This window comes from Heterocephalus glaber, unplaced genomic scaffold (genome assembly GCF_053883595.1).
Source record: "Heterocephalus glaber isolate CG9 unplaced genomic scaffold, H.glaber_assembly_v1.0 deba00001760, whole genome shotgun sequence".
Taxonomy (NCBI): domain Eukaryota; kingdom Metazoa; phylum Chordata; class Mammalia; order Rodentia; family Bathyergidae; genus Heterocephalus; species Heterocephalus glaber.
In genome coordinates this window covers 4342490-4358542 of record NW_028258457.1, presented here as the reverse complement: position 1 = coordinate 4358542, position 16053 = coordinate 4342490, and the positions used below count along the sequence as shown (strand labels likewise).

At 57.7% G+C, this 16053-nt stretch overlaps 1 protein-coding gene across 10 annotated transcripts in view; it reads left to right on the top strand.

Annotated features, from left to right (window-relative positions):
- Positions 1 to 16053, top strand: part of Ap3d1 (adaptor related protein complex 3 subunit delta 1) — a 40221-nt gene that overhangs the window by 19563 nt on the left and 4605 nt on the right. For 4 of the 10 annotated variants that reach the window (XM_087201569.1, XM_004865890.3, XM_087201566.1 and 1 more), the window contains 19 exons: positions 514 to 643; positions 3366 to 3505; positions 3640 to 3713; positions 5200 to 5249; positions 6050 to 6099; positions 6717 to 6765; positions 7857 to 8002; positions 8286 to 8434; positions 8529 to 8759; positions 9394 to 9625; positions 10518 to 10663; positions 11089 to 11230; positions 11794 to 11865; positions 12447 to 12522; positions 12650 to 12861; positions 13207 to 13280; positions 13608 to 13788; positions 14363 to 14434; positions 14775 to 14882. In XM_087201569.1, the coding sequence (XP_087057695.1) occupies positions 514 to 643; positions 3366 to 3505; positions 3640 to 3713; positions 5200 to 5249; positions 6050 to 6099; positions 6717 to 6765; positions 7857 to 8002; positions 8286 to 8434; positions 8529 to 8759; positions 9394 to 9625; positions 10518 to 10663; positions 11089 to 11230; positions 11794 to 11865; positions 12447 to 12522; positions 12650 to 12861; positions 13207 to 13280; positions 13608 to 13788; positions 14363 to 14434; positions 14775 to 14882 (2334 nt within the window). Of the gene's footprint in view, positions 1 to 513; positions 644 to 3365; positions 3506 to 3639; positions 3714 to 5199; positions 5250 to 6049; positions 6100 to 6716; positions 6766 to 7856; positions 8003 to 8285; positions 8435 to 8528; positions 8760 to 9393; positions 9626 to 10517; positions 10664 to 11088; positions 11231 to 11793; positions 11866 to 12416; positions 12523 to 12649; positions 12862 to 13206; positions 13281 to 13607; positions 13789 to 14362; positions 14435 to 14774; positions 14883 to 16053 lie in introns of all 10 variants that reach the window. The other 6 variants (XM_013065846.3, XM_087201565.1, XM_087201568.1 and 3 more) reach the window with 3 other exon arrangements.

Here is a 16053-nt window from a genome sequence, read left to right as displayed (position 1 = left end):
GGCGGGATGTTTGTTTCCTTGCCAAGGCCTTTCTCAGTGGCCAGCCAGCTTCACTATGGGCCCATCCCTCCTCTGTCCCTTTGGCCACCTAGGTTCACCCTGTCCACGGTCTGGCTTCTCAGGGCTACTCCCCATGGGGAGTCCCCACGGTGCTCTGCAACATGCCAGTCCTCCCAGCGCCCAGGATGGGGTGGACACTGCATGGGTAGACATTGGTGCCAGGCCGTAGTGTCAGGGTAGAATGGGCAGCTGTGGGGAAGGCCTGGTGGAGCCCTTGGTGTCCTACATGTCGCCAGGAGACAGCAGGCTCTGCCCTCTTCCTGTCCTTCCGTGGCCTCAGTGCTGCCCTGGAGCAGGGAGGGGGTGAGGGGTAGGGTGTGAGGGTCAGGGGAGGTGGGGAGGAGATGACGAACAGGGTGGAGAGAGTGAGGAGCTGTTGAGTAGGTGAGCAGCAGGGAAGGTGGGGGTGCAAAGGGACAGGAGCCCGAGCACACCCGCTACCACTCTTCACAGATGTCACACACCAAGCCTTACATCAGGAAGAAGGCCGTGCTGATCATGTACAAAGTATTCCTCAAGTACCCCGAGTCACTGCGCCCTGCCTTTCCCCGCCTTAAGGAGAAGCTGGAGGACCCCGACCCTGGTTGGTAGATTGGCGACCTGGGGCGCTCAACCCATGTGCTGGGGAGATAGAAGGGCTGTTGTGAGAGAAGAGTGGGGGTCACTGGGTGCAGAACCCCCTGGAAGTCCCCTACAGAGTGCTTGGTGACAGCTGGCTGTGGCCTCTCCACATCATGGCAGACACAAAATGCAGTAGCTGAGCAAGCAGGGCCAGCAGGGTCTGGGTGGACACAAGGTCCAGTATAGCCAGCCACCAGTGAGGTGGCACTGCCTTGGGGGGCTCCAGGGTGCTGGAATGATGCCCAGCCAGTGGGTGACCTGGAGCCCAGCAGAGCAGGGGAACATGCACAGTGTGGGGATGGAGGAGTACAGCTGTGTGCCATGTTTTGTTGCAGTTGTTGTATTTAAGTCCTTAAGATGGAGAGCACCCTTCTAGGGATTAGGACAGACAGGCAGAAGGGATGATGGTACAGTCACAGGTCCTGGGGTGCACAGTCACACAACCCTGTCGCGGAGTATGGACTGGGGAGGGGGGTGAAGAATGGGGGACCTGGGGCTACAGCCTTCATTGGCCCAGGGATTGCAGTGGGTGGGGATTTCCTTTTGTTTTGGCTTTTTGAGATAGTTTCATTGTAGAGTTCAGGGTGGCCTTGAATTCACTATGTAGCCCAGGCTGGTGTTGAACTTGTGGCAACCTTCCTGCCTCAGCCTCCCAAGTGCTGGGACCAAGGGGCTTTAGAGCACATGGCACGACTCCCCCAGGCATCCTGAGACAAGAGAGTTCACCACACACATCTGCGTGGTCCACGAGGGGTGTGGTCAGTAGGTGAGTCCAGCAGGCTGTGTCCAGTGTCCTGCAGGGAAGACCCCCCAGGAGCAGCTGCACCTCTGGCCGGGCCCCATGGAGGAGCAGGGGGAGTACAAGCTGGAGCCTGCCTGGGTGACCCAACCCCACTGCCAAGAAAGTGACACTGTTGCCAGGGGCTGCTGTGGCCCAGGACTGTGGTGTGGGTGCGGAGGAGGGGTGAGACCAGGGTCCATGGTGGGGCTGTCCTGAGGGCATCTGTGCCACTGTCATCGCAGGCGGCGCCTGTGCGGAGCACTGTGCAGGAGGCTTGGCTACAGCTCCCCCAGAACACTTGGCCAGCAAGCACCAGGCTCCGGGCCCCAAGCCCAGGATGGGGAAAGCAAATAGACCGTAGCCCCAGCTGCTGCCTGTAGTCACGACGGGGCCTGGTGTCCTCCGTGGGGTGCTGTAGGGAGGTTGCTGGGGTCCTTACCTTGTGCTGCTGACTTTAGCCCTGGCCGCTTGGTTCAGGTGGCCCCACCAGGACACCCACTGTCCAGCTCTCCTGGCCTTGTCACTTAACGAGTACGGGTGGCCCTCCCTGTCTGTTCCACCTCCACAGGTTTAGCCAGCCTTGAATCGAAAATGCTTGAAAAAGAAATTGCCTTGGTACTGAACGTGTACAGACTTTTCCTTGTTTTCTCTCTCTTTTGACTTTCTTTCTTTCTTTCTGAGACAGGGTCTTGCTGTGTAGTTCAGGCTGGCCTTGAATTTTCAGCAATTCTCCTGCCTCAGCCTCCCAAGTGCTGGGATTACAGGCTTGCACCCCCATGCCCAGGTTCTTGTCATTATTCCTTGAACACTATGGTACAACAGCGTACATAGCACATCCATTCCTTTAGGTATCACAAGTCACTTAGAGGTGACTGGAAGTTGTCGGAAAGGTGTGCAGGTCCTACAAAAATGCTCTGCCATGTCAGCTAAAGGGCTTGAGTGTCCTTGAACCCTGGTCTGGAGGTCCTGGAACCTGGCCCCCATGGGTGTGTGGGTGACACTGTCGGGTGGTGACCCTTGGATCCTGTGGACCTTTGCTCTTTCCTGCTAACTCAAGCACCTGTGGGGCAGTGGCAATATGTGTGCCAGAGCCTGCTCCTATGTCCCTTGCTCCTGTGTTTCTTTCTTACCAGGGTGCCCGTGAAGGAAGAGCTGTCCTGCTTATTTACCTGTTTATCCTCCGGTTTCCTGGCATCAGAACAAATCCACAGACACGTTTCCTTCTACGGGCCACAACCTATCGTCTGTCTAGCCATCTAGACTATCATCTGTGCCCCCACCCTGAAAGTGCTGGGGATGGAACTCAGGGTCTCACATATGCTAAGCAAGTGCTCACCACTGAGCTACACCTGCAGCCACCCCCCACACCTTTTGGGGTTTTGAGACAGGTTCTCTAATTTATGTGCCCCAGGCTGCCTTGAACTTGTGGTGATCTTCCTGCCTCAGCCTCCTGATTGTGTGCACCACCACACCTGACGCTCCCCTTACCTTTGAGGACCACTTTACTTTCTGGCACCTCGGTTTGCTTCTGCCTTGTCTGGAATACATGTTCCTCCTCATAGCCCTGGGTCCTATAGTAGAGCTAGAGTGTAGGTGCTTCTGGGCTCCTCTGGAGACAGAGCTAGGGAGTGTATGTGTCTCTGTGTGTGTGTGTGTCTGTGTGTGTGTGTGTCTCTGTGTGTGTGTGTGTCTGTGTGTGTGTGTGTGTGTCTGTGTGTGTTTGTGTCTGCATTACCGTTGCGCACACCCGTCTCGGGCTCACTCTGGCTGGGTGAATGCATGTACCAGTGGAAAGCGTGTTCTCAGGCCTCCAGGGCCTATTCTGTGCCCCAGGGGCTTATCTACCTGGCTGGCCCCTTGTTGACGAGGTTGCCCCCTCCTGATGGCCCCCCTTGGTCCTCAGGGGTCCAGTCGGCAGCCGTCAATGTTATCTGTGAGCTGGCCCGGCGTAACCCCAAGAACTACCTATCCCTGGCTCCGCTGTTCTTCAAGCTCATGACATCCTCTACCAACAACTGGGTCCTCATCAAGATCATCAAACTGGCAAGTGCCACCCTGGGATGCTGGACACGCTGCGGGCCTGTCTGGTGGGCACTGCTGCCGTGGGAGAGAGGCATAGTCCTACCCGTGCAGCCACTCCCGCTGCCCATAGTGACTGTGGTCCTCTGTCCTTTCAGTTTGGTGCCCTGACCCCTCTGGAGCCGAGGCTGGGCAAGAAGCTGATTGAACCCCTCACCAACCTCATCCACAGGTAGGGATCTCCTGAGCCACGCCTGACTGGCTCTGGTGGGCTGTGGCGGCGGCACAGGACCTCTCAGGAGAGCCTTGCAGGGTCACTAAGTGGGGTGCTCCCCAAAGCAGCAGGCACACCTTTTCAATTTTGCTCCAGCCACTGAGCAGCCCTTTTGTGGAGTCCCTTAGGCCTCCAGGCCCCAGTGCAGGGGTTTATCCTTTGGAGTCCACTTTTTTTTTTCCTCCAGTACTGGAGATTGAACCCAGGGCCTTTGCATTGAGCTCCATCCCCAGCCCATTTTGTATTTTGAGATAGGGTCTTGCTAAGATGCGCAGGCTGGGATCAAACTTGTGATCCTCCTGCCTCAGCTTCCCAGAGTGCTGGGATGACAGGCGTATGCTGCTGCACCCAAATCCCTTGAATTCACTTTTAAGACAGCAACTAGAGGGTGACTGTGGAGGTGCACACCTGTGATCCCAGCACTCAGGAGGCTGAGGCAGAAGGATTGCTGCGAGTTCAAGGCCAGCCTAGGCTACACAGTGAGTTGAAGGCCAGCTTGAACTGTATAGCAAGACCCTGTCTCAAAAAAACCAATAAATAAGTAATAAAAAATAAAAATAAATAAAGCCTGGGGAAGTCAGATCTGCTGCAAGGGCCGAGGCCTTTGTAAAACCTTGAAAAATCCTATAACTACATAATCTTCCACTCGAAAAAGAAAACAGAAACAGCAACTGCAGGCTGGAAACATCAGGGAATTGTTGTAAATACATTAGCTGCTTAATGAAAAAGTCTGATGTAACTTCAGTGTAGGCTTGGAACCTTTTGGTTTTAACCAGCCACACTTGCTGAGTCTACAGTGAGGTGCAGTTCTCAGAGTTGTGTTGAGTGGCCTCGGTTCTCACTCCCCTTGGGGTTCAGTGTTCTGAGATGGTGCAGGCTTCTGCTGCCCACCCTCCTCACCAGCCGCTGTGCTGGCTATGTCCTCCTGAGGACTGGCCTTGGGGCCAGGATGCCACACCCTGCTCCCTTTTCCTGGCTGTGCCCTGCTATGCCCCACTGTCCCTGTGGTGTCTGGGCTGCTGGCAGGGGTAGGGCTGGGGTTTTCTTTGTGGTCTTGCAGAGTTTAGGGACAGGGTCTGGAGCCTTCAGGCCAGACCGTCTTTGTTCCCAGAAGGGGGTGCTTTGTCCCTTGACCACAGAGAGCAGCCCTGTTGATAGGTGGAAGTCAGGGTGGAGGACAAGTGACATGCCTGAGCAGGAGTGCAGAGGGGACACCAGGTGACAGGGGTGGGGAGGATGAGTTGGGCCACGCGGTGGAGGAACCCTGGGCTGACTTGGATGTGAGGATTTCTCACACTCCCTTCCTGGGGAAAGTGAGGTATAGTGACCGGGCTCCGGGGCCGATCCCCGTGCTGTGTCCCTGGGGCCTACAGCAGAACGTCCCCACCATATGTCTGATGGTGACCTTGACCTCAGTCCTGATGCTGCTTCCCTCCTCCCTTAGCACGTCTGCCATGTCCCTTCTCTACGAGTGTGTGAACACCGTGATCGCAGGTGAGGCCCGGCCACGAGCCCCGCTCCCAAGCAAGTACTGCCCGGCTAGGGGGAGGGTGCCAGGCCTGGAAGATGAGTGGAGGGGCTGCAGCTGGTGGGGCCCGTGGCCACACCTCTGTGCCTTGTTCCCGCCATCCCTTAAAGCTGGGTGTCTCCTCGGGTGTCTGATGGAGCTCACAGTGCGGCCCTGTCCTGAGCGCCTTCGCAAAGGTGAGGGCCACAGTCTTGGGAGCCCCAGCTCCCCAGCACACCCCTTCCCCAGGGGTCACACAGGACACAACGAGCTGTGGCAACATGAATGTCACCTAAGAGCTCACAGAGACCCAGCACCCCAGGGTGTTTATTTGTTTTTGTGTTTTTAGTTTTTTGAGAAAGGGTCAAGTTACCCAGGCTGATCTCAAACTTGCCATTCTCCTGCCTCAGCCTCCCAAGTACTGGGATTAGAGGCCCAGTATGCCCAGCTTGAGCCTGGGGCTTTTATAGGAGGCACATGGCCCCACTGCCTGGCTTGTGCCAACATCCTGGACTCTAGAGGCCAGCAGGGGCTGAGCGTGAACCGCACTATTGGCATCGTGGTTTAGACCCAGAGTCCCTCCTGTCAGGCCAAGGTTCCCAGATGCCACTGGGACAGCCACCTTCTGAGTGCACAGCCAAGGCCTGGGGCGGCTCTGCTTAGATACCGCTTGGACAGCAAGTCCAGTTTAGAGGCCTTGCCTCTAAGTCCTCTGGCTGGGCAGAGTGCAGGGAGACAGGCTGCTAGCTGCCTGGCTCCTGCGACTGACCTGGACTCTTTGTTTCAGTGCTCATCTCTCTGTCCTCCGGGATGCCCAACCACAGTGCCAGCATCCAGGTGTGTCCCAGAACCGGCCAGGACCCTGCCGTGGGGTAGAGATGGGCACTGAGGGAGTCAATGCCCCATACCAGCAGCGGCCCTGACGCTTCTGCCTGGCCACTCCCTGGGGGCAGCTCTGTGTCCCCTGCACTGGAATCAGCTCAACAGTTGAGGCCCTGTAGGTGTCACTGGCTCATCACTGAAAACAGCTGTCCCGTGTCCCTGAGCCTATGATATTCGTACAAAGCCGTATCCCCTTGGTCTGTTGGGCCCGGGGTGTCCCTGATGACACAGAGGCCAATGGAACAGTCACCTCCAGGCTTAGTCTAGTCACACAACAAATATAGAAAGGAAGTCCTGGGACTCAGGGAGCACCAGGAGGCCCTGGAGCCCCAGGGCCAGGCCACCTGCCCCACATGGTGCCACCAGAGGTGCCCTTGGGTGCTCTGTGTCCCAGTCACCAGGACATCACTCTGGTTGTCCTTTCTGGCATAGTCTTGCGGAGCAGGTCCCCAGGACAGCCTCAGGCCACCCTCCTCCACTCCCCACCCTGCAGGTTCAAGACCCTAGGCCCTGGGGCAGGCCCAGAGCCTTGCTCTTGAAGGGTGTAACCCAATGGGTTTTCCTTTTTTCAGCTCTGTGTTCAGAAATTAAGGATATTGATAGAAGACTCAGATCAGAACCGTAAGTGGTCCCCTCACTCCAGGCTCTCATTTCCCATGTTCCATAGCTTTTGTGGAATGTGAAGGAAGGGGACGGGAGCATTGTGATTCCTGGTATCCTCCTCAGGGGGCTTTCAGGGTGGAGGCTGCGTGTGCTTGTCCCTGGGGACACAGGGCTGCATGGAGCTTAATGACACTGCACACAGAGGTCCTAGCACTGGGCAGAGCCACACTGAGATTGTCTATGTCCCTGTCCCCATCAGACAGGACGAATGGCACCTGGCACCCCTGGGAAGCCCTTGGTGTCTGCACTGGCTCTGTGCTTTCTCCCCCAGGCTCACCCGGTACAGAATGCAGCTCAGGGCTGCCTCCCAGCCAGGGTGACATTTCCCATGGTCACTTTGAGTCCCTGCCTTTTAGATTAGAGATGGGGGTCACAGACTTTCCTCTTAGGGACCCCACAATTTTGCTAGCAACTGCTTGCCTCTGGGTGGTTGCCCCAGTCCCCCCATGGGTGATCTGTGGATGGGCGGGTCAATCCCCTGTGGTGGGACCTCATCAGAGAAACCCAGGCATGGCTTGTAGCTCCTGGTCCCCACAGTGTGTCTGCTCGATACCTCCTTCATGCACCAGTTGTGGGCTCCTCGGGGACCTGAGACCCACACAGGGCCCACAGGCCCAGACAGGGCATAGATGTCTTGCCCTGTGCCGGATGGTGGGAAGAGGGGCAATAACTAACAAGTATTATCACACTCTACATGGGTAACAGATGAGGAGGGTAGGCGGGTGGGGGTTCGGCAGGGATCCATACAGGTGAGGATCATGGAGCTCTTCCTTGCCCACCCTGAGACCTGCTTCTCCCACTGCCCCCTGGAGAGTCCTGCATGGGGACTGAGCCTTCCAGGGGGTGTGGTGTGCCACTTGCACCCAGGTCTGCAGGGGGCCCACAGCAAGCACTAGCCAGGGGACACGTCCCATCTGCACCCTGGTTCTTGGGGCCAGGCAGCAGCCAGACATGCCTGCAGTGAGGCACCTCCTGCTAGCCCCACACTGCCCCGTGGCACTGGCCGCCTACTGTGTCCTAGGGCCCACAGCTTCTTGGTCTCCCCACAGTTAAGTACCTGGGATTGCTGGCCATGTCGAAGATCCTGCGGACACACCCCAAGTCTGTGCAGTCCCACAAGGACCTCATCCTGCAGTGCCTGGACGACAAGGATGAGTCTATCCGGCTGCGAGCCCTCGACCTGCTCTACGGGATGGTGCGCCCGGCCCCGCTCTTCCCTCCTTAGGTCTCGGTCTCCCGAGTCCCCTCCTGGGCAGGGTCAGTCAGCAGACAGTTGGGAGCCACTGGGGCCAGCAGAGGGCCACCTGCTCCAGGCCAGCCTGTCGTGAGGGCCTGTCTGGACTGGGGTGGAGCCGGGCCGTGGCCTGTGGTGGCTGACACACTGGCGGATCTTCCTGTGGCCTGAGCTCCCCGTGCATCCTCAGTTCCCTCGGGAATCACACGGCCCTCAGTGCCAGCCTTACCTGCCATGTCCCCAGGTTTCCAAGAAGAACCTTATGGAGATCGTCAAGAGGCTGATGACTCATGTGGACAAGGCCGAGGGCACCACCTACCGTGATGAGCTGCTCACCAAGATCATCGACATCTGCAGCCAGTCCAACTACCAGTACATTACCAACTTCGAGTGGTCCGTGCCTGCCACACCATGCTGCCTCACGCCTGGGCTGGGGAGGCGTCATTGCGCTCCTGTGGGCGCCTCTCATGGGTCCCCCCACTCGCAGGTACATCAGCATCCTGGTGGAGCTGACGCGGCTGGAGGGCACCCGCCACGGCCACCTTATCGCTGCACAGATGCTGGACGTGGCCATCCGCGTGAAGGCCATCCGCAAGTTCGCCGTGTCACAGATGTCCATGTTGCTTGACAGCGCCCACCTGGTAGCCAGCAGCACCCAACGGAACGGGATCTGCGAGGTGCTCTACGCCGCTGCCTGGATCTGCGGGGAGTTTTCGGAGTGAGTGGGTGCAGGGTCCCAGATGGTGGGACCAGAGGAAGGAACATAGTGTCCTACTGTCTGCACCCTGCTGCCCTTGGCCACTTCCTGGTAGTCCCTCCCTGCTGTGTCTGCCATGACTGGACCTGCTGAACACAGAGGAGGTGCTTCTGCTCTGGAACACCAAAGGGGGCCCGGCCGCAGGCATGATTCTGCCATTCTCTTAGGGGAAAAGTTTAAAGATAAACATTTTTTAGTCCCAAAGGAACAAATCAGAAGTCAGCAAAAAAAGAAAAGAAGTCAGCAAGCTAGGCCACACCGATTCATTGCAGTTACTAGGCCTTTCCCATTTGCTTTCTGACTCCCTTGCCCCAGTCCTAGATTCCTGAACAGCCTGCCATGGGGTTGGTTAGTGTTTCCTGCCCTCTTCTCTTGCCCCTTCCCTGCCCGGCTGCTCCGAGATCAGCGTGACTTTGCCATGCTTGCTTTAGTTGAGTCCCCATTATAGGCTGTTTCTCCTGGCTCTTCCAAATCCTGTGTGGTCCTGGCACCTACTCAGGGAGTGGAACTCTCAAGGTGGTGCTTTGGTGCAGAGGCCTGGGCCCCTCTCCCAGCTCTCCACTGCCTGGGACCTCACCTGGCCCTTGTCCTCCAGGCACCTGCAGGAGCCCCACCAGACCCTGGAGGCCATGCTGCGGCCCAAAGTGACCACGCTGCCTGGCCACATCCAGGCAGTGTATGTGCAGAACGTAGTGAAGCTGTATGCGTCCATCCTGCAGCAGCAGGAGCAGGCAGCAGAGCCTGAGGCCGCACAGGAGGTGACCCAGCTCATGGTAGAGCGGCTGCCACAGTTTGTGCAGAGTGCCGACCTGGAGGTGCAGGAGCGGGTAAGCAGGGTCTGCATCTCTGACATGGCCTGTTGTCCCTTTTGCATATAAGTTGGTCAGTGTTTGTATCAAGGCTCTGCCCCACTGGGCTTGTGTCCCTTAGTAGGGTGTGGGGTCACTTGGCCTGGGGGGCAGCTTCAGGGGTGACCACAGGAGTCTGTGGGAGTGGAGTGGGGTCCTGCTCCTTTCCCTGGGAGAGCTTGGCTTCAAGGCAGCAGGCAAGCAAGAGCTTTGGGATGATGGCCTGGGTGTCAGGCTGGTGGCTGTGACTCAGTGAGCTAGCCTGCCACCCAGCCCTAGATAGTGAGTTGCCTGTCTCCACAAGGGAAGAGGTCAGATAAGTGGTACTGACCTGTGTGACAGGAAGGAGATCCAGCCCAGAGGTGTGCGTGTCCATGGTGGTCACCTCCAGCGTGTGGTCACTGCACAAAGAGGGCATAGGACTGTCTAGTCGGGCCATGTCCCAACCTGAGGCTGAATGCCCAGAGCCATTCCCCATAGGAGGTGGCACTGTGGACATTGCCGAACTAGTGTGGGGTGTTTGCATTAGAGCAAGCTCCCTCTTATCCCTGATAGACTTGTTCCTCACCTGTTTAAAAAGACAGCCGCAAGCCAGGCGTTATGGTGCACGCCTGTTATCCCAGCACTCTGGGATGCTGAGGCAGGAGGATCACAAGTTCAAGCTGAGCCTGGGCAACTCAGCAAGACCCTGTCTCAAAATAGAAAATACAAAAGAGTTGGGGTTGGGTAGCTCAGTGGAAAGGCCTCGGGCTCAATCTCCAGAATACAAGGGCTGGGGAGACAGCAGCAGGGGTAGGCTGGGACTCTGTGGCTATGGGCATTGCCATCCCTGGAGGCCTGGCCAGCTGAGTGACCCCTGTCCCCCCTGCAGGCGTCCTGTATCTTGCAACTGGTCAAGCATGTGCAGAAGCTGCAGGGCAAGGGCGTGCCCGTGGCAGAGGAAGTGAGCGCCCTCTTTGCTGGGGAGCTGAACCCAGTGGCCCCCAAGGCCCAGAAGAAAGTCCCAGTCCCTGAAGGGTGAGGACAGAGCCAAGGCAGGGGCCAGCGGCTGCAGCTCACTGAATGTGTCCTTGTGCTGGGAGTGGCTGTGGGAGGTGGGATTGGCCAGCACCACGGCTGTCAGCTGGGAGAGGTGCAGGGGTGAGGGGCCTGACCCCCGCACTCACTATGCCCAGGGCCATGCTCTGCAAGGTCCTTGGGCTCTGTTTGGCCCTGTTGTAACCTCGTGGGCTACCAGCTTATCACATTTCCTGGTCTTCTCTAAGGGGCAGTAATGTCCCATCTTTGGTCACATAGTTGATGGATGCTGGTGTTCAGGGTGTCACACAGTTGGGCACATGGTGGCTGCCATTTAGGGTGGACACCTTGGGTCTCGCTGGTACAGCAGCGCTCTGTCGCTAAGTGGCCCTTTGACCTCCCCATGACCTCCCTGTCTGGTACAGCCTGGACCTGGATGCCTGGATCAACGAGCCACCCTCGGACAGCGAGTCTGAGGACGAGAAGCCCAAGGCCATCTTCCACGATGAGGAGCAGAGGCAGGCGCGGCACCGGCAGCCCGAGGTGGATGAGGAGGAGCTGGCCCGGGTAAGTGGGCAAAGCAGCCGCATGCTCTCCTTCCCCTCATCCCAGGGGTCTTAGGACAGTGTCCCCATCCATGCACAGATGCCTGACCCCATGCCCATGCATGGCCTGTCACCTCAGGGGTTCATGTCCCACTGTCCTGAGCTTTGTTGCCATATGGGCAACCTGCCACCCATACCTCCTGAATGCCCGCTGGGAGATGGTTCTGCCACGTGCCACGTCCAAGCATCCGCAAGGAGCACAGGGACGAGAAGGGAAGCTGGGTCCCACTGTACCCCAGCTGCCTCTCCCCCATGTCAGTTTCCTTTCTTCCTGGAGAGGAGTGACCCCTCCACTCTGTCCTAGGCTGGGCGCCCTAGGCAGGGCCCTTGCCGTATCGGACACTGCTTGAATGGAAGTGGTCATCCCACCTGCTAGAGCGCTAACGCTTCTCTCAGCACCTGCTCTTCCCCAGGAGCCCTGGGTTCTGTGTGGAGCAAAGCCTCAGAGTGAGAGGAGTCCCAGGCCCCACCCCCACCCCGGGCATGGGGAGTTGTCAGGGGTTCACCCAGCTCTTGTCCCCACAGCGAAGAGAGGCCCGGAAACAGGAGCAGGCCAACAACCCCTTCTACATCAAGAGCTCCCCCTCCCCACAGAAGGTGAGTTGCCCCCTCTGCGTCTGGGACAGCACCGGGCAGCCACCCCAGCCAGCCCTGGCCACCTGCCTGGTCCTGACAGAGCACACAGCACCAACTGGCTCCACCCAGCTGCCCCGAGGAGGTGCCACCTCGCGCAGTCTGTGCCCCAGCGCAGGCACCCTAGGCCCCTCATGTTCCTGGTGCCTCCAGCTCTCAGGTCCCGGAGTGGGATAGGAGTCACAGTGACCGTGTGGGACCATGAAGAGCCTCTGGACCTTCCTAGCTCTTGCCTGAGTGTGGTCCTCACTCCTCACCCCAGGTCAGGCTGACTGGCTCAGGCCTGCGTCGCTTTCCCAACTGGAAAAGAAAAGCAGGGTGTAGATGGGAAAGCTGACGGGAGCTTTCCTCTCACTCTGTGGCACACTGGTGTTTCACCCAGTGACAGTTTCCCTGTCCTTAAGGAAAGGCGTAGAGAAAGATGAGCCATGTTCTGGGGCTCTGGCAGGACCCTCCTTCCCAGGGACGTGCCTGCCATGTCCCCAAGGCTGCTCCTCTCGTGCCCGTGACCCCAGGCACCAGTGACTGCGGCCTTGCTTTCGCAGCGGTACCAGGACGCGCCGGGTGTGGAGCACATCCCCGTGGTGCAGATTGACCTCTCCGTCCCCTTGAAGGTCCCAGGCAAGTGCCTGCTGGCTCCTGGTGATTCCAGAGTCCTGTGGGTTGCAGGGGCTCCTTGCCTGTCCCTGTCCCCATCCATAGAGGTGGCTTCTGTCTGGGTGTGCTGACCGGTCACGCATCCCTGCAGGCATGCCCATGTCTGACCAGTACGTGAAGCTGGAGGAGGAGCGCAGGCACCGGCAGCGACTGGAGAAGGACAAGAAGAAGCGCAGGAAGAAGAAGGAGAAGGAGAAGGACAAGAAGGGCAAGCACCGGCGCCACAGCTCACTGCCCACCGAGAGCGATGAGGACATTGCCCCTGCCCAGCAGGTGGACATTGTCACCGAGGAGATGCCCGAGGTCAGTCCCCACCTGGGTACAGGCATGTCACCCTCATGTCACATCCCTGTCCAGAGCGGCCAGCCCCTGGGACACTGGCTTTTCCTCCTCGGCTGGATGGGGCCAAGGAGAGGCTACCAAACCAACCCTGTCCTGTGTCCCCCTCCCCCACACACCCCCCCTCCAGAGTGCACATTCCTGAGGGCTGGTAGTGCTCATGCAGGTCACGTGGGGAACGTCCTCCAGCCAGAGCTGCACACTGCCCGCCCTCGGGGACATGGAGCTGACTACGCCAGGCAGCTGTGCCTGGGACGAGGACTGGTAAGGGGATGCTAACTGGACGCTGCTTCCTCCCTGTCTTCTCAGAATGCTCTGCCCAGTGATGAGGATGACAAAGACCCCAACGACCCATACAGGGCTCTGGACATTGACCTGGACAAGTAAGGGGAAGGCGGGTGTGCTGGTGCCCTGAGGTGGCCACAGATGGCCTGTGTTCAGCCATGGCAGGGTGGCGGGGTGGGCATCTCTGTGCTGAGATGCCGATGAGGGCTCTGAGGTCTTCATTCCTGAGGTGCCAGAGGAGTCCCCAGGCCTGGAGTGACAGAGCAGGTGCAAGGCCCCTATAGGAGCCAAGATCAACTTGGCCAGGCGTGGGGTGCTAGGGGAGGTAGTAGAGCCTCCAGTCCTGTGGCTGGGGCCTTCCTGGGCACACCTGGTGTCCTAGGAACTCATATCCGCCTGGTGACCCGGCCCCTTCCTGTCCCAAGACCCTTGGCGGACAGTGAGAAGCTGCCCATCCAGAAACACAGAAATGCTGAGACCCCAAAATCCCCCGAGAAAGAGGATGTCCCTGTGGTAGAAAAGAAGAGCAAGAAACCTAAGAAGAAAGAAAAGAAGCACAAAGAGAAAGAGAGAGAGAAAGAGAAGAAAGAAGAGAAGGAGAAGAAGGTATACAGTGCCAGGCTGGGCCCGGTCCTTCCCTGCCATTGCCTGGGGTCCTGGGTGGCGTGGCACACCCAGGTCATTAACGGGGCACAGCCACAATGAGTTGGGTCCCCAGCTGATGCCCATAAGGCTCCAGAAGGGCATGTGCCCAAGGCCCAGGCAGGAGTTCAGCCTTCAGGTCCTGTGGTGCCACCCCATGAGGTCCCCAGGGCGTTTGACTAAGTGCTCACCTACAGCTTTTATCTGAAAGAACTGGGGTTTTAAGGAGCCACAGCATGGCCGTGTGGCTTTGTGGAATAGCCTAACTCCCCACCACACTGTCCACATGTCAGCCCTTCTGGCCAGTCCTCTGCCATCCTCGTGGGCCGATGTGTGGGCTCTCGCATCCATCGTGGTAGGGATCCACGGGCGGTCTGTTAACGCAGTGGCCAGGGCTATTCATGGCCTATGCCGCAGAGTAGCCAGTCCTGGGCTCGGTGGATAGCCAGGAACGAGAAGGGAAGAGCCCTGCCGTTCCCATCACTTCCCCCGTCAGGGTTGTCCCCCTGCTGAAACCCTTGTCTTCCTATGGTTTCAGGCTGAGGACTTGGATTTCTGGCTGTCCACCACCCCACCACCAGCCACTGCCCCTGCCCCCATCCCGTCCACGGTAAGAGCTGGCCGACATCTCACCTGGACACCGGATGCAGGGGCAGGTGCTGGGCAGGCATTACTCTGTTGGTCCTGGGTGCAGGCCCAGAGGCCGGCACTGTGGGGTATCCTCGCCAGGCCTGCACCCCCTCCTCTCTGCTGGCTTCCTAGTACTCCCGTGGGACCCAGCAGTTGGTTAAGACCCACTGAGGCAGGAAGGGCAGCCAGCCAGAGCCTCTGTCCACAAGCTCCCTGTCCCATGGAGGGTGTCCCCAGCTCCTCCAGGCCTGCGGGGTGGTGTTCAAGGTCCCCTTTCTCCCTTCGAGCCGTGAGCCCCCGACCCTCTCGGCTCCCTGCAGGAAGAGCTTGCTGTGAATGCAGTCACCGCCCCTGACAACACCTGTGAGGGACTCAGGAGAGAGGAGGCAGAGGACGAGAATGATGAAGCAGAGCAGGACCCAGAGAGGGTGAGGAGCCAAGGCAGGCGAGGGGCCAGTGGGCTGTGGGTGGGCAGGGCCAGGCACATGGAGGTGGCCCTGCTTGTGTGGCCACATGGGCTGGGCCCCACCATGAGGGTGGGACACGGCAGCCGCTCACACCCAGTGCAGAAGGGCAGAAGGGTGGTGCAGCCAGACCTCTTCACCGGGGGCCTTTGTGCCACTGTTTTTGGTTTTGGTTATTTCAGTAACAGATTTGTATATGTATTGGGGTTTGTTGAGTTGCTTGCTTTTTGAGATAGTATCTCCCTATGTGGTCCAGATTAGCCTTGAACTTATGCCTCACCCTCCCAAATGCTGAGATTATAGCCATGTCGTATCACATCCAGCAGATTCCAACCTTTTAAAAAATGTATGGTGGGGCCGGGGATTTAGCTCAGTGGTTCCGTTGCTTGCCTTGCAAGTGCAAGGACCAGAGTTTGATCCCTGGTACCAAAAAACAAACAAACAAAAAAATGTATGGTTTGGGGCCAGGGATTTAGCTCAGTGGTTCCGCTGCCTGCCTCACAAGTGCAAGGTCCCAAGTTTGGTCCCTGGTACCCCCCCCCCCCAAAAATGCATGGTTTCATGGCCTAGGCATGGTGGTACATGCCTGTAATCCTGGTACTTAGGAGGCTGAAGCAGGAGGATCACAAGTTTGAGGCCAACCTGGGCTACATAGTGAGCTCAAGGAAACCCTGAACTACATAGTGAGAACCTGTTTCAAAACAACAAAATAAAAAATAAATAAAGTGTATAGTTTGGTGAGGAAGAAGAGACAAAAGTTTAAGTCCAGCCTGGGCAACTTAGCAGGACCCTGTCTTAAAAAACAAAAACAGGGCCAGGGATTTAGCTTGGTGGTTCCATTGCCTGCCTCGAAAGCACAAGGTCCTGAGTTCAATCCCCAGTACCAAAAAAAAAAAAAAAAGGAAACAAAACAAAAAAAGAAAAAAAAAAGGGTTAATAATATGGCTCTGCTTGAAGGAATTTGTTATACTAATAATATGTGTGGAGAGTAGCATTTAGTATATTGACACTGTTATAAAATCATCATCTCTACCTAATTCTAATTCCATAATACACAATTAACTCCCAAGGAAGCCCCACCCATCCCTATGAGCGGTCACCTGTCCCCTCCCAGTCCTGGCACCCACAAGTCCAC